Here is a 17,165-nt window from a genome sequence, read left to right as displayed (position 1 = left end):
GTGGCCACATTAGAATAAATCCCCAGCAGCCTATATGTATATTTGGGATAAGAAGCACCTTGATTTGGTGGGACGTTGCATATAATATCAATCACTGGTTTGTCTGGCACACACACGATATATTTCTAGACACTTTTCTGAAGAGGGCAATTTTCTAATAAATACACAAAAGTGACATTATCAGTAATTTTCTTTATTCACAAATTTAACAATCATAAATCTTGTATTTTTACTTTGTCAAACAATAGTGACACAGAAATACTTTACCCATCTTCTGTTCATTGGCATTGCACTGTCAACATGAGCAGCACACAGAAGCAGAAAACAGAAGGCAATGCTTTGATCTTTTCAAAACACTTTGAGGCAAAGTTTACATACAGTCCTAGCTGGGTGGAGAAGTCAACTGGTGAATGCACATTCCTTCAATGAAATAACCATGTATTTCTGTCAATCCTAGGCCTGAAACATTGGTTCCGCTTCATCCAAGTCATGAGCTGGGATTATCAAATGACTCCATTAAATCTACACAAGAAACAATACTAATAAAATACATCGGTAATAATGCAATGATCAAGTTCTTTGGTAGATACAGAATAAGTTCATGGGAGAAAAGTAATGTGGTTTTAATATACTTGTTCCATGTCAACTTCAGCAAAAGGAAATGTCATTACACTTCCTCCATCTTGTCTTCATGAAAGCAACATTCATATAATTCTTGGAAGTCACGGTATATTTTTTCCTCACAAAGAATTTTTTTTCCTTCAAAAATAGCTAACAAAACCAGCGTACCTAAGGTACAGAATCATGCCTTCATTGAGTACTTCAACACTTGAATGACAATGCTCTAAAGTCCATTTAGTAATATTTTCAAATACAATAAATAATATTTCTGAAAAACTGAAAACTATGACTCTGTTGGTTGGAAATTAAAGAAAAGAATCTTTCAAAGAGTGTTTCCAATTGTTACAGATACTTATGTAATAATTATGACCTGTCATGACTGCTACTGACATTTTCATGTTCCACATGTGTAAATACAATATTGACATGCTCAGTGGTTTGGGGAGAACAATGTTAAAGTCCGTGCTGGCAGATGGTGGAGAGACAGGGCTAAAGACACAAGCTCACATTGATAAGGTCAAGGTCAACCACAGGTGACATCAAGGACAATGCATGAAACACTACATTGGAAACGGAAAAGCTAAACTCCACAAAAAGTATCACAACTGGCGTAGCACTTCGATGCACAAATCAACAAAATAGTTGAAAAACCAACAAACACATTTTGAATACAAACAGAAAATCAGCCAGCATGACTTCTTTCACACAAAAATGGACAAAATCACCTGACACTAATATTTCTTCTTCTGTAGAGTAACATATATCTCACAAATAGCACAATGTTTGATAACATCCTCAGTCCATCCAGTACCTCTGATGAATCTGTTACATGTATTGTGCACAGTTGTGTGCCTTCAGCATTGTCACTGTTCAGCCCACATGGCTATAAGAGTTGTCTCCCTTGACTAACCAAAGGGGCATTTCACACCAACTGATTCCAGTCAGCCTCTTGGAAGAGTGTTACCTCGCCTTTGATTCAATGAAAATAAAGAAATCTTCCATTGCCACTGTTAACTAAATCCGTCTAGCTTACTTCATTATAGGGCATTCTATTCTATCTGTAACTTATTGATGTACTTCAGTCTTCATATATTTAGGGGGGTGGTCGGGTAGCCTAGCGGTTAAAGCGTTCGCTCGTCACGCCGAAGACCCGGGTTCGATTCCCGAAATGGGTACAATGTGTGAAGCCCATTTCTGGTGTTCATTCATTCATTCATAAATCTAGGCCACAAAACTACAGCTTTCATTATCCTAGGATGCAGAACCACAGCTTTCATAAACCTTGGAAGCAACACTGCAGCTTTCATAAACCTTGGAAGCAACACTGCAGCTTTCACAAACCTTGGAAACAACTCTACAACTTTCATAAACCTTGGATGCCCGTGAAGATTCCGGGGTAGAATAGGTCTTCAGCAACCTATACTTGCCGTAAAAGGCGACTTACAGGATCGGGTGGCCAGGCTCGCTGACTTGGTTGATGCATGTCATCGTATCCCAATTGTGTGATCATTGGTCGATGCTCATGATGTCAATCACTGGACTGTCTGGTCCAGACTCGATTATTTTACAGACCGCCGTCATATAGCTGGAATATTGCGGAGTGCGGGGTTAAACAACAAACAAACAATCATAAACTTTGGATGCAACACTACAACTTTCACAAACCTTGGATGCAACACTACAGCTTTCATAAACCTTGGATGCAACACTACAACTTTCACAAACTTTGGATGCCACACTAAAAACTACGACACTACAACTTTCACAAAGCCACCCCCGCACCCCCCTTCTGTATCCGCCCATGATTTAGTCCAACTGAGGTAACTATACTGGATCCAGTACAGGTTTATGTTGTGAATACCACTGACATGGTGAAATCCTGAAGACTTTTTACTGAAGATAAGTGAATCATTTGGTCTTTAATCTTGACAGTCCGACTAAGGCATCTGAGTGCAAGAGGACAGTCCAGAGTGATGCAGATCACAGATGTGTAAATTTTCATGAAAACTATGATCATGGGTATGGTGCTTAGAAACCAACCATCATAACTTAGGTGAGAATATCAAGAGTTAAAGACCAGCCGATCTTGGCACTGTCTTCGAAAAATGTCAGAAATAATACAGGTCATTATCAACAGAGAGAGGCAATGAGATGTGAAGAGATCAAACATGCAACTGCTGTGTGATTGTCCCAAATCATCGGGTCTGAATCTACAGATGGGAAGCCAGACTAAGAGACAAAAGGGAAGCACACCCGACGATTATGCCATTCATAATAACAGAAAAAACACAAATAACAATCAAATCAACAATGCCATTTATGGTAGAAGTGTCCTTATCAGATAAACCAGAAACAGGTCCTTCTCAGAGCTACTTGTATTTCTGCCATACATCAACATTGGCCTATGGAGTATTGCAGGATAGGGGTTCACTGTGGTAAGGGGCCCTGTATGTCATTCTTTACTAAGGCAGGATGGGAATCATTTGTATGCCTGCCATCGTTGTGGCCTCTCCATAATACGTGCGTGTTCCCGGTATCCTGATGGTTGATCAGTCTATAATGGGCAGACCAAGACCAGAAACTTTCATTGTTTTTCTTTAAGTTGCACCATAGCTCTTATCACAATCCTAGTATTGTCTGTATTGTATGTAAATAGCACACATTTGTTGCACTTCACAAGAGATAAAATAGTCATTATCTGAATTTGAAAGCTGTTTTTTTCCTATCATCCTGCAAATTAATGTTTTTCAAAGAAATAAAAAAAAAAACACACACAAAAAAACAACAAAACAAACCCTACTTTAGGATGGGCTGAATTGTTTAGCGTGATGAAATCTGATACAGTAAGGCAAAAAGAAGAACAAAAGGGAAGTTTGGTCAATAGCAACAAGAACACATTAGAATGACTCCCATTTCAAGGTAAACTGAATGTTGACATAATGAGAGTTACCTGCCCTTGCTGTCACAGCCTTGTGGGGATTCTGGGTAAGATTAGCTAGTTCCCCAGTATCGCTTGTTGTACGAGCAGACTTAAGAGGACAAGTTGGCTGGGTTTGATAACATGTCATCATGCCCTGATCACAATGATTGTTGCTCATGCTTTCAATCAGTGGTTTACCTGGTCTAAACCTGTGAAGATCCGGGTCAGAATAGGTCTTCAGCAAACCATGCATGCCTTAAAAGGCGACTTTGCTTGTCGTAAGTCGGATCGGTTGACCAGGCTTGCTGATTTGGATGATGCATGTCAGCTGCGTGGATCGATGCTCATGATGTCAGTTACTGGATTGTTAGGTTCAGACTCGATTATTTGGAGACTGACGTCATATAGCTGGAATATGGACTTCGTGGGTTAAACAAAAAACAAACCACCCTGTTCTACACAATTTTTACAGGCTGTCATGATACAGCTAGAATATTACATTCAACTACAGGGCTGAAGATCAAGCATGTGGATGTAAAAAGCAAGCGAGGCTGATGATGGCTACTCTGGTAATACACTTTAGCAACTGACAGAGGGAAATGACTAAAAAGACTTTTTCCCACATTTCTATGTGTATGTCTTCTGTCTCCTGTAGACTGGTACACAACACTACTTGACACCATGAGACTGGTCAGAGTATATAGTACCATGTCTGGTGATACACAGCACGTACCACATAACTCCACGCAGCATGCACAAAGTCGGGGTTTGCACTTTATCTATTAATTTCAAAGCAGACGATTTTCAAAAAAAAAATGTTTCGGCCTACATAAATGAAAAGCATTTTCTTAGAACAGGACCCATCCTCCTGTATTTTCATTCTGTAATGATAAATACCCTGGATCAATCTGCCACCTTAGCTTCATTCTGAATTAGGTTTCAAGTCTTCAACAGTCCTCTGATTCAATCAAATGTACTGAGGGTTCGCTCGTACGAGGTCACAATTGTGAATGTAGATGTATATTTCAGCATTCAGAAAGAGCATGTTGATTTGTTGCGGACTTCCGGCTCAGTGAAGAGAGAAATTCTGATGAGGGAACTGATATGATGATGTCACTTCTGAAGCTACGGTGGAGAATGGGTCCAGGGGAATAGAATGGAGACAGGATACACGGGACAGTTGAGGAGAAACAGGAACAGTTCTGGGGTATACCAGTTAGTGAGTACAGGTACGCCTGCAACTACCTACCACTGTGGTTATCTGACTGCACTCCTGTATCCAGTCTGGCCCTAACAGCAGGACAGTACAGTCACTGCTTCACTGATATTTATTCTGAATAATTTATTATTTTCTTGTTGAAGAACAGCTCACATTTACATGTAAGGTATCACAACAATATTGGGATTGAGTCTCAGATTTGTTTGCAAGTTTGGATTAATGTAAGTTCTCCAGATACACCCACTTTGAATACAGTGATCAATGTTGACATATAATACTCCAAATACTACATACAAGATATTTTGCTAGAATGCTACAAAGCACTGTTTGATGTTGATAGGCGTACGCTATCTTAACTTGGACTTAAACTTGACTCTCTTTTTCTGGTGAACACTTGATGAGCTTGCTGAGCTCCCTACGCTGATGTGATGTGACGGCAAAGTGTAGAGCCCAGAGGACAAGCAGGTTGTTATATGCATTCTTTGAGTCTCCGTCCAGGTGTGGACAAAGACGACACACGTCCAACAACACCTTCACGCTGTCAAATGGGTTGGGAAAAGAAACCTGAAATAGAGAGTGATGACATCAAAGTAGAAAGTACATCATGACACAGAGAAGTCTGAAAGTATTGAAAATGCAAAATCAAATATGCATTTGTTTCTAAAAGCCTACTGGTATGTGTTTGAAACATACTCAGATATAAAAAAGCATTTTCAATCCAATGCTGGTATAGTCAATTTAATGCTAAACACACACTATCGTAATATTACTGCCCAAATATTACCCCAGTCTTGACACTGTTACATTCCTGGACCATGCTGGTTGGCTGGTTTGTTGTTTAACCCCGCACTCAGCAATATGTCAGCTATATGATGGCGGTCTGTAAATAATTGAGTCTGGACAAGACAATCCAGTGATTGACATCATGAGCATCGACCCACTCAATTGGGATCGATGGCATGTATCAACCAAGTCAGCAAGCCTGACCACCCGATCCTGTTAGTCGCCTTTTACGACAAGCATAGTCGCCTTTTACGGCAAGAATGGGTTGCTAAGGACCTATTCTACCTCGGATCTTCTCGGGTCTGGACCACGCTGTTAAATGCCATACTTCAGAATATATTTTCCAACCATGAAACCAACCTCTGATCAAACATAATCCTTGAAAGCAGACCTTGTATCAGATTTTTCAACCAGTTTTATGCTGCTTTCCAAGAAAGCATCACGTTAATGAAATACCTCGTCCAGGTTACACTTGACCACTCCTGATGGTCATCTACATAGTTCTATTCCTACGGGACATCTAATGTGCCCTGCCAATTCCCATTTTGTTGCCTGTTACAAGAAACTACTTGAAACTACTCAGCTCCCCAAACAGAAAATATGAGAAGTCCATCTCCATCTACTCACCACAGAGCTGTCTGGAACCCGCTTCAGTTCATGCATCACATACTCCTGCTCTTCCTTCAGCACTGCCATGGTAACATAGGGCCTGAAATACTTCTCATCTACTGGCATACCATACCACTCATCCGGCACATTGATGTATTTGGCTGGATTCAACACACAGCTGGCCTTCCTCGGTCGGGAGTCCACACTCTCACTATTATGTGGCTCGTCTTCCCAGAGAACCTTCCGAGACTTGGCAAAAGTTTCAGTTCCAGAAAATGACACTAACTCAATGTCTGATGGATCAAGAGGGTTGTAGAGACTGGCCACAGTTCCTGCTGCAGCAAGACCATCCTTGTGTCCATTAGGAACAGTGGAGTGCGCTGATGCTGATGGTGCTGATGGTGATGATGGGGATGCTGCCTGAGCACTCCCCCCATCACCTGCCTGACTTGAACCTGTGTTCTCTGTGGCATCCCCACTACTGCTGAAGCCGTTGTTATTGTTCTCTCCTCCAGCTGCTTGTTGAGGTGCTCGTTTGAATACTCTTGACTGGTGGTCCTTGGATTTGTCTGCCAGAAGGTGTTTGGAGATGGCTTTATGAATGTAGCCAAGGGTCTCTGTAAGAGAATGCTTTTTGGCCTGTATATCCCAGAGCAGGCCTCTGGATATCTGTTTCAGTTTGGTGATTGATAACAACTGAACACTGTCAGCAGTTTGGCACTTTTTGGATACATCCCTTTGGTCATGGCTTTCAGATGGAATGGAATCCTTATCCAAGGCACTTTGCCCTCCTTGGGCACCATCAACATTTGTCCCACTTGCACCCTCCAAGACACTTAAATCCTTCTCACAGCCGGCATTAGCCTTGCTTACATCCTCAGAAATCTCTTTGGAATCAGTTGGAATATCTGTCTGACCTTGACCAACTGAAACAGATTGACCTTCACCTTGTACAATACACTGACCCTGATCATAACTTGATATTGCTGGTTCACTTTCACTTTTAACCTTGGAGGAATCCTGACTATGAGATAAAACAACAGACTGGCCACTTTGACCTGATGCAGACTGACCTTTAGCTTCAACTGGATTATCAGACTCTCTAAGAGTTAGCTGCTCAAGATCCACATTCGCCTGGACCTTGAAGTCATCATCTACAGATGCTTCTGCGGTCTGACCTTGAGTCAGGGAATCCTCCCGTATGGTGTTCTTGAGGTAATGCAGGATCGCAAGGTAGTAGTAGGCTCGGAGACAGTCCAGCTCCCGACAGCGGAGCCCCGAGGTGGACACGCTGTCATCCTCCTTGATGTCGGTGAGGTAGCGTTTGAGTGAGGGTGCCTTCCCGGACCCCTCCACCTCCAGGTGGGCCTCCATGCTGATGAGGACTCTCAGTGCCGTGGCTTCCTGCTGCAGCTTCAGGAGGTACTTGGGACCTGGATGAACCAAAACACACCACTGAGGACAGTATCAAACAAAATCAGAATTCTCATTTGTATTTCACAAATCATTACTTCTTTCATAAAAGACAAATTTGGAAGGACAACATCATACCAAAGAATCATAAAAATGATTATTTCCACCACAAGGATCAAGTCCATGAAAGAAATGACATCACAAAATGGCTGCAACAGTGGTAGCATCATGTGTAAATGAAACAGATGAGCATCTCACGGTGTGCTAGTAATGCACAAGTCAGTGTGGTCTGTGTGACATTAAGCTGTGTCACAGCAATGTTCCTTCAATCACTATGTTGGAAATCAATCCTCAGTCACTGTCAGGAAATGTTTACACCACCAGGCTATAGTGCTGATTATCGTCCTGAGGATTCACTTTGAGAATCATTGAGTCTTTTGTCCTCATGAAACTTTTCAGCATAATCCATCTGAAGTGACCGAATGGTCATCCGGGCCCTTTCACCTGACATTATACTCAATGACATTAGATTATTGAATCAGTAGCTCCACCCTACTGGGCTACCTAGGAGATGGAAAGACTGGAAAGGTTTGTTGAATCTCTGACAGGATTTATGAGCGGACTCACCCAGGGGCAGCATGAGCTGACACACCGCCTCCATGAGGTCAAGCTGGCCCACGGTGTGCAGTGTGGACACTCCGTGTAGCAGGTGGTTGATGGCGGAGGAGGTCTCGCCCAGCAGCACGGCCAGCAAGGACAATGTCAGGTCCATACACACTTGGAACATCAACTGAAACAATCACATTGCATGGGGATTGATAGTCCGTGGAGAAATGAAGTCGTAGCTGTGCAGAACAATATCCCTGTGACCCTAACAGACTTTATTAGCAAATCTCTGTCTAACATGTGGAATGACTTTTGCAGGCTGTTTCCATTAAGCAACATGTCAACATTCTGATTCAAATTAGGTGGTGAGGCAGGTGAAATAGGGTTTAACGTCGCGTTCAGTATTATTGCACTTATATAGCGACATGCATGTACGTGTGTGTGCGTGCTAGTCCTGACTAATGCCAATTTTATAGTGCTAGCTGACTGAGACACCACCACCAGACCACGGAGACGGTCCCTGACTCAGATTAAGTACACATTAAAGCCAGAACTGCATGTGAAATCCTGCAGCGTGAAAGGTGAGGTGAGGTGAAATGGGGTTTAACATCGCGTCCAAGATTATTGCACTTATACAGCGATGTGCATGTATGTGTGTGTGTTTGTGTGGCTGCTTGTACTAGTCCAGACTGATGCCGATTTATAGTGCTAGCTCACTGAGATACCATGCCGCAGTTTAACATGAATACCCCACTCAGACACAATATACTGACTCCGAGTTGACCAGTCCTTGTTTTAGACCTTTAATGCCGAGCGCCAGACAGGTTAACAACAAGTACCATCTTTTTACGTCTTTTGGTATGATGCGGCCGGGGATCGAAACCCGGACCTTCTGCTCTCCAGGCTGACGCTTTACCATTAGACCACTGAGGCGGTAGCAGCGTTAAAGGACGAATCAACAGCGCATTCATCATGGACTGTTGTCATCAGTGAGAAATAGCTCTTTTGTTATTACATGTGATTCATGACAAAATATCAACAATATCTATTTGGAAGAAAAAGTGGGTAAACACTTGCTCACAGGACAACAAGTGTGTGTTACATGATCCTGCTGACACCAATATTACAATGACAAAGTCTATGGCAACCTGAGAATTGATGGATAAACAAGTGCCTGCAATGAGTCATACATTTGTTTTATGTTTTGTTTTATTTGTTTAACGCCACACTCAGCAATATTGCAGCTACTGACAGCGGTTTGTAAATAATCGATCCTGGACCAGACAATCTGGTGATTGATATCATGAGCATCGATCCACATAATTGCGATACGATGACATGCATCAACAAGGTCAGCGAGGATGACCACCTGATTTCCTTAGTTGCCTTTTACGACAAGAATGGGTCGCTGAAGACCAATTCTAACCCAGATGGTTTATGTTGACAAATTAACATTTTAGAATTCTGTGCTACCTTAAAATTAAATATATTGAAGAGCAGATCTTGTTCAGATGCAGGACTTGGCGATCTTACATACATTAGTTCTCCAGGAATAAGTCTACATTATTGTGTCCAGCAATGTATTTTTGAAATGTGTCTTTTCTCGTGCTGAGTCCGTTCCTCTGCTGATGTTGTGCATGGGGCGACACGTGATCATCTTAACTGAATGCCACCAACAAATCTGCATGTGTAGTGATAGTTGTGGGTTTAGGTTGTCCTAAGTTAGAGACAGACTTTTGTCAAGAAAAGTAACAGACACTCTTCTCTTGCGTGTTGACTCCAAGTTACACAGTTATTATCATGTTCAAATTATGTTTGGTCAGCTCCAAAAGTATCAAGTTTTTTTTGTCAAAATGTTTTCTAAAACTGAAACTATCATTCAATCAGGATTGGCATGGGACCTTAACTGATAGCACAAAATCATGACTACTTTAGAATATATCAAACTTCAATTCTAAAATTTAGATGGAGTGTCCATCGCCTTAGAATTGAATCAGCAAAGTTTAAAGAGAGGAGATGAAATTTGTGTTATTTGTAAAGAGAACTATATAGAAGACGAAGATCATTTTATTTTGAAGTGTAAAACATATTGGAGCACAATTTATAGCACCAACATATTATACCTATGCTACCAGACACAAGTTTAATGTTGTAATCTCATCCACTAACAAATACACTGTCAATAACCTATTGATGTACATATATAAAGCCATGTGAATGAGAAACAAACTGGCACCCTGAGTCTCTGAATCCCTGTTTTGCCATTTATCATGGGCCTATGGCCAACAATATTGAATGAATGAAGCCAGCTGACTGACTGATTCAGAGTCAGATAAACAAGGGGTTGCAATGAATCATACGCTAGGGTTATGTTGACAAATTAACATGTAAACCATGGCTTCTTTGTCTTTGACCATGCAATAACTTTTAAAAGTCTGATGTAGCACTTTCTGATGATTCATCTGTAACAGTGAGTGAGTGAGTGAGTGAGTGAGTGAGTGAGTGTGTGAGTGAGTATGTGAGTGAGTGAGAGTGAATGCTTGCATGAGTGTGTGTGTGAGTGGTTGAGTGAGTGAGTGAGTGAGTATGTGAGTGAGTGAGAGTGAATGCTTGCATGAGTGTGTGTGTGAGTGGTTGAGTGAGTGAGTGAGTGAGTATGTGAGTGAGTGAGAGTGAATGCTTGCATGAGTGTGTGTGTGAGTGGTTGAGTGAGTGAATGCTTGAGTGAGTGAGTGAGTGAGTGAATACTTGCATAAGTGTGTTGTACTAGAATGAAAACCAAGTGCAGTTTGAGTACACAGTTCATACAGAAGCCACCAGCCTTGATCCCCTGACCCAACAAGCTGACCAGCATGAAGATGCAAGACATCAATCTCCATACACTGACAACAAGAATAACCAGTTTCCATCAAAACCTGACACTGTCACAGTTACTGCCTAGGGGCTGAAAACCTAGCAGGAACACTTGTCTGTTATCTGCAATTACAACCCTGTAGTGCCACCATGTTCAAACACTGACAGGTCAAAAGTGCTGACGTGGATGGAATTGATCGCTCCTCTCCCAGGCAGTGTAATTGTAGCTTGGAACAGATGGGTCTTTGTATGGCTTGGCCTTTGTTTAGCCAAGTGAAGAGATGTTGCCAGTTTCCAGGATCGTGGCATATCTAGCTGGCATCACTTGCAGATTGTTTTTACAGATTCACTTCACCACTGGTGGTTGTGTTTCAAGAGGGTAAAGGTTTCAGGCTCATGATTGGATAGTCAATGAAGAAGTTGCTGGGTTGTTTGTTGTTTATCGCCGCACTCAGCAATATTCAAGACATATGATAACGGTCTGTAAATAATTGAGTCTGGACCAGACAATCCAGCGATTGACTTCATGAGCATTGATCAACACAAATGGTATTCGATGACATGCATCAACCAAGTAAGCAAGCCTGACCAGGTAATCCCATTAGTGGCCTCTTATAACAAGCACAGTGGCCTCTTACAACATATATGGGATGCTGAAGACCAATTCTAACCCAGGTCTTCATGGGTTGACAAGCTGTGTGAGGCACCATTCCACAAAGAGATCTTAGGGCTACCGCAGTCATGAGTCATTGTTGGAGTAGGGGTTCGGATCATCAAGGGTTGACAAGCTGTGTGAGGTACCATTCCACAAAGCCATCTTAGTGCTACCACAGTCATGAGTCAGTGTTGTAGTAGGGGTCCAGACATCTTCCCGAGGCAAGTGAGTTAACTGACTTAGTACGGCAAGGGTGGAAACTGGACTTTTAAAGTCAGTTAACTCTTCTGCCTCGGGAAGATGGGGGATCCAGATCATCATGGGTTGACAAGCTGTGTGAGGCACCATTCCACAAAGAGATCTTAGAGCTACCGCAGTCATGAGTCAGTGTTGGAGTAGGGGTCCGGATCATCACGGGTTGACAAGCTGTGTGAGGCACCATTCCACAAAGAGATCTTAGAGCTACCGCAGTCATGAGTCAGTGTTGGAGTAGGGGTCAAGATCATCACAGGTTGACAAGCTGTGTGAGGCACCATTCCACAAAGAGATCTTAGAGCTACCGCACTCATGAGTCAGTGTTGGAGTAGGCTGGTCCAGATCATCACGGGTTGCTGAAGACAAATTCTAACCTGAATCTTCACAGGTCTGAAGTTGTGGGTAATAGCTAAATTGTAATACCTCCAATCTCATATGTGGGATGTTATGTTTTGTCATTGATGGTGTTTGTGTTTTGGAAGCTTTAAACATTTGTGTTTTATTTGTTGTGTTGGGTGGTACAGTTTTTTCACACCTATTTCATTCTGACAGCTAAAACATCGATGGGAAATGGAAAACCTCAGGATCACGTTTGATTTACACAAATCTACTTTGAAGGTCAAATCTGAACAAACCGACCATCTAAATGTTACCTGATTTGAGAAACATTTCCATGTTGAAACAGTCTCTGATTGAGTGAGTTAGGTTAAACGCCACTATGAACAGCATTCCTGTTATACCACAGTGTGTCTGCTGAATGTGAGGGAAAAAACTGAACTGATGCCACTTTGAACAGCATTCCTTTTATACCACAGCATGTCTGTTGAATGCGAGGGAGAAAACTGAACTGACGCCACTTTGAGCAGTATTCCTGTTATACCACAGCGTGTCTGTTGAATGTGAGGGAGAAACTGAACTGATGCCACTTTGAGCAGTATTCCTTTTATACAACAGCATGTCTGCTGAATGTGAGGGAAAAAACTGAACTGACGCCACTTTGAGCAGTATTCCTGTTATACCACAGCGTGTCTGTTGAATGTGAGGGAGAAACTGAACTGATGCCACTTTGAGCAGTATTCCTTTTATACCACAGCGTGTCTGCTGAATGTGAGGGAAAAAACTGAACTGACGCCACTTTGAGCAGTATTTTCTGTTATACCACAGCGTGTCTGTTGAATGTGAGGGAGAAACTGAACTGATGCCACTTTGAACAGTATTCCTGTTATATCACAACGTGTCTGTTGAATGTGAGGGAGAAACTGAACTGATGCCACTTTGAGCAGTATTCCTTTTATACCACAGCGTGTCTGCTGAATGTGAGGGAAAAAACTGAACTGACGCCACTTTGAGCAGTATTCCTGTTATACCACAGCGTGTCTGTTGAATGTGAGGGAGAAACTGAACTGATGCCACTTTGAACAGTATTCCTGTTATATCACAACGTGTCTGTTGAATGTGAGGGAGAAACTGAACTGATGCCACTTTGAGCAGTATTCCTTTTATACCACAGCGTGTCTGCTGAATGTGAGGGAAAAAACTGAACTGACGCCACTTTGAGCAGTATTCCTGTTATACCACAGCGTGTCTGTTGAATGTGAGGGAGAAACTGAACTGATGCCACTTTGAACAGTATTCCTGTTATATCACAACGTGTCTGCTGAATGTGAGGGAAAAAACTGAACTGATGCCACTTTGAACAGTATTCCTGTTATATCACAACGTGTCTGCTGAATGTGAGGGAAAAAACTGAACTGACGCCACTTTGAACAGTATTCCTGTTATACCACAGCGTGTCTGCTGAATGCGAGGGAGAAAACTGAACTGATGCCACTTTGGTAAACCCACAAGTGTGGTGCTCACAAACCTATTGAAGTCTGTAAAAGTTTCTCATAAAAAATTGTGTTTCACACAGATCTCATCAGTCATGGGAAATTCTGATTTTTCACATTTTCTGAGTCTTCTATGATGTATGCTAAAGTCTCTCTAGAGTCAGATGACACAACAAAAGAGCCAGTCAATGGCGTAACTACCATCTAGGCAAAACCGAAATTGCCTACACATAATCTTTCAAGGTAGTATTTTTCGAAGCACAAAAATAACTTGATTGCCTTTCACTGACATCAATCAGTCCACCCACAGGAGTAATTCAAGCTACTGTAGTCTATGAGACATCACGTTTGTGCTACAACTATCATAAATCTATGTCACTGTATATGAGTTATGGCAGTAGTACTGGTATGCTTCGTGAAATGGGGTCAGTCACATCACAGTGTCATAATCTTACCAAAAGCAGTCAGATGTCCCACACAGTGACTAAATGAAACAGAACAGACACATGTTCACTCTGCTGAAAAACAGTTGACTGTCTACACTGGGTCATACTTATTTCCATACTCAGATTCACATTGCAACAGAACTTTTTGGATAAATTGAAACACAGATAGGAGAAAAGAATGTCTCCAAATTGCAGGAAACATTGTTTAAGATCATCCCAATTCAAATTGTCTTTGGCGTAGGGGTGGGGGCACCCTTGCTAAACTATTTCCAAGTTAATATTTCCCAAGTTGCCTGCATGTGTAAAAGAACCCATCTAGGCCCTTGCCAGCTTCAGTAACAGGGTCAGACCAGGGGGAAGGAGTGAGTGAACCCATCTAGGCCCCTGCCAGCGTCAGTAACAGGGTCAGACAGGGGGAAGGAGTGAGTGAACCCATCTAGGCCCCTGCCAGCTTCAGTAAAAGGGTCAGACCAGGGGAAGGAGTGAGTGAACCCATCTAGGCCCCTGCCAGCTTCAGTAAAAGGGTCAGACCAGGGGAAGGAGTGAGTCAACCCATCTAGGCCCTTGCCAGCTTTAGTAACAGGGTCAGACAGGGGGAAGGAGTGAGTGAACCCATCTAGGCCCTTGCCAGCTTCAGTAACAGGGTCAGATCAGGGGGAAGGAGTGAGTGAACCCATCTAGGCCCTTGCCAGCTTCAGTAAAAGGGTCAGACCAGGGGGAAGGAGTGAGTGAACCCAACTAGGCCCCTGCCAGCGTCAGTAACAGGGTCAGACTAGGGGGAAGGAGTGAGTGAACCCATCTAGGCCCTTGCCAGCTTCAGTAACAGGGTCAGACCAGGGGGAGGAGTGAGTGAACCCATCTAGGCCCTTGCCAGCTTCAGTAACAGGGTCAGACCAGGGGGAGGAGTGAGTGAACCCATCTAGGCCCTTGCCAGCTTCAGTAAAAGGGTCAGACCAGGGGAAGGAGTGAGTGAACCCATCTAGGCCCTTGCCAGCTTCAGTAACAGGGTCAGACCAGGGGGAAGGAGTGAGTGAACCCATCTAGGCCCTTGCCAGCTTTAGTAACAGGGTCAGACCAGGGGAAGGAGTGAGTGAACCCATCTAGGCCCTTGCCAGCTTCAGTAACAGGGTCAGACAGGGGGAAGGAGTGAGTGAACCCATCTAGGCCCTTGCCAGCGTCAGTAACAGGGTCAGACAGGGGGAAGGAGTGAGTGAACCCATCTAGGCCCTTGCCAGCTTCAGTAAAAGGGTCAGACCAGGGCGAAGGAGTGAGTGAACCCATCTAGGCCCTTGCCAGCGTCAGTAACAGGGTCAGACAGGGGGAAGGAGTGAGTGAACCCATCTAGGCCCTTGCCAGCGTCAGTAACAGGGTCAGACAGGGGGAAGGAGTGAGTGAACCCATCTAGGCCCTTGCCAGCGTCAGTAACAGGGTCAGACCAGGGGGAGGAGTGAGTGAACCCATCTAGGCCCTTGCCAGCTTTAGTAACAGGGTCAGACCAGGGGAAGGAGTGAGTGAACCCATCTAGGCCCTTGCCAGCTTCAGTAAAAGGGTCAGACCAGGGCGAAGGAGTGAGTGAACCCATCTAGGCCCTTGCCAGCTTCAGTAAAAGGGTCAGACCAGGGCGAAGGAGTGAGTGAACTTCATCACCACTGTGTCTGATGACTGCATCCAGTAGATGAGATCCAGGTCACTGGGTCATGATGACCCTCATTTATGGTAGTCAGCTTACAGAGCCTGACTGCAGTCATCTTATTCTTCAACAGCACTATACAGATCGACAATTAATCCTCCAACCTAAAGTTGTAACAAGTAATCCTCATTGGTCATCTCTTACCCCAAGCATAGGAGCGAACATTTCTTCCCAGAGAAGTGGTTGTATATATTTGACCTTTGTATGAGTAGACAGGACCTCCTACCTGCTGGGGGTCGATGTGACTCTGTCTCCCGGACTGAAGCTGCTGGAGAGTCCTGTACGTCAGAGTGAGGCTCTCAGAGTCCATGCCAATGTCAAGGTTACCAGACCAGACCTTCAGTACATGGTGTGGGAAGGAGTGCTCTCCAATCATGTAGGGTTTCCATGGCAACACAGGATCACATTCAGTTACATCAAGGATGAAATCTGAAGTTGAATGAAAAATAATTTTCTTGAACAAAAGAGGTGAAAGGTGAGCAATATCAATTGGTCCATATTCCAAAACCTGTCTTACAAAACATTGTTATTCAAGAATTTGTATAAAATCTGAATAGTCATTCCAGTATATCAGGCAACCACAAATGTTGACAATACAGCTTTTGTAAAATGCTTTTGGGGTCTCTTCTTTAAAATTCGTTCATACAGGAAAGTATGGAAGGTAGCTTTTAACTCCTTGAAATAAATATGGTGTGTTACACGCAGTACTGGGATGTTACACCAATGCATTGGTGGATTGCGATTTTTTACCTCTCGATACAAGTATCGATCACAATCGCACACTAAGTGAAAAGTTTTGATTCTTTCCTTAAATGGTTGCTGTAATAACTGTTACCCGGTACATCAAACACTTGTCATTTGTGAAAATTTGTAGTAAACAAGTAAACATTTTCATCCATTGCCCCACACTTGAAACTGATAACTGTAAGTCATCAGTGTGCCAAGTATTTGACAATCCTGTCTATGAGAAAGTGGCTTAAGGACCACAGATACGAGCTGATGCAAGTATCGTGATACACATTGGATAGCACACTTGGTGTATTGTCCCAGCCCTAGTTGGACCATACTCAGCTCCAACCATATCACAGCGAGCAGTACTTGAGCCAGGATCACACAAACCAGTGGTTGATAGTGTGAACAACAACACACGAAAATGAGTGTGTGAGTAAGCGAGTTGGGTTTAACACCATTTTTAACAGTATTTCAGTCATAACACGCTGTGTCAGCTGTGGGAGGAAAGCTCGGAGTGATGCAGGTGTTTGACGT

At 43.1% G+C, this 17,165-nt stretch overlaps 1 protein-coding gene across 1 annotated transcript in view; it reads right to left on the bottom strand.

Annotated features, from left to right (window-relative positions):
• Positions 1-4,496: 4,496 nt before the first annotated feature.
• The window catches only part of LOC139449348 (gem-associated protein 5-like), a 193,904-nt gene continuing 181,235 nt past the window's right edge, over positions 4,497-17,165 (bottom strand). Inside the window, exons 24-27 of the mRNA XM_071230671.1 lie at positions 16,126-16,328; positions 8,193-8,355; positions 6,171-7,585; positions 4,497-5,324 (exon numbers count right to left, since the gene is read on the bottom strand). Coding sequence (XP_071086772.1) covers positions 5,124-5,324; positions 6,171-7,585; positions 8,193-8,355; positions 16,126-16,328 — 1,982 coding nt within the window. The 3' untranslated portion in view covers positions 4,497-5,123. The remainder of the gene's footprint in view (positions 5,325-6,170; positions 7,586-8,192; positions 8,356-16,125; positions 16,329-17,165) is intronic.

This window comes from Haliotis cracherodii, unplaced genomic scaffold, assembly GCF_022045235.1.
Source record: "Haliotis cracherodii isolate W230 unplaced genomic scaffold, xgHalCrac1.p SCAF_8, whole genome shotgun sequence".
Taxonomy (NCBI): domain Eukaryota; kingdom Metazoa; phylum Mollusca; class Gastropoda; order Lepetellida; family Haliotidae; genus Haliotis; species Haliotis cracherodii.
Note: the sequence above shows the minus strand (reverse complement) of the source record. Positions and strands in the feature narration are given on the sequence as shown.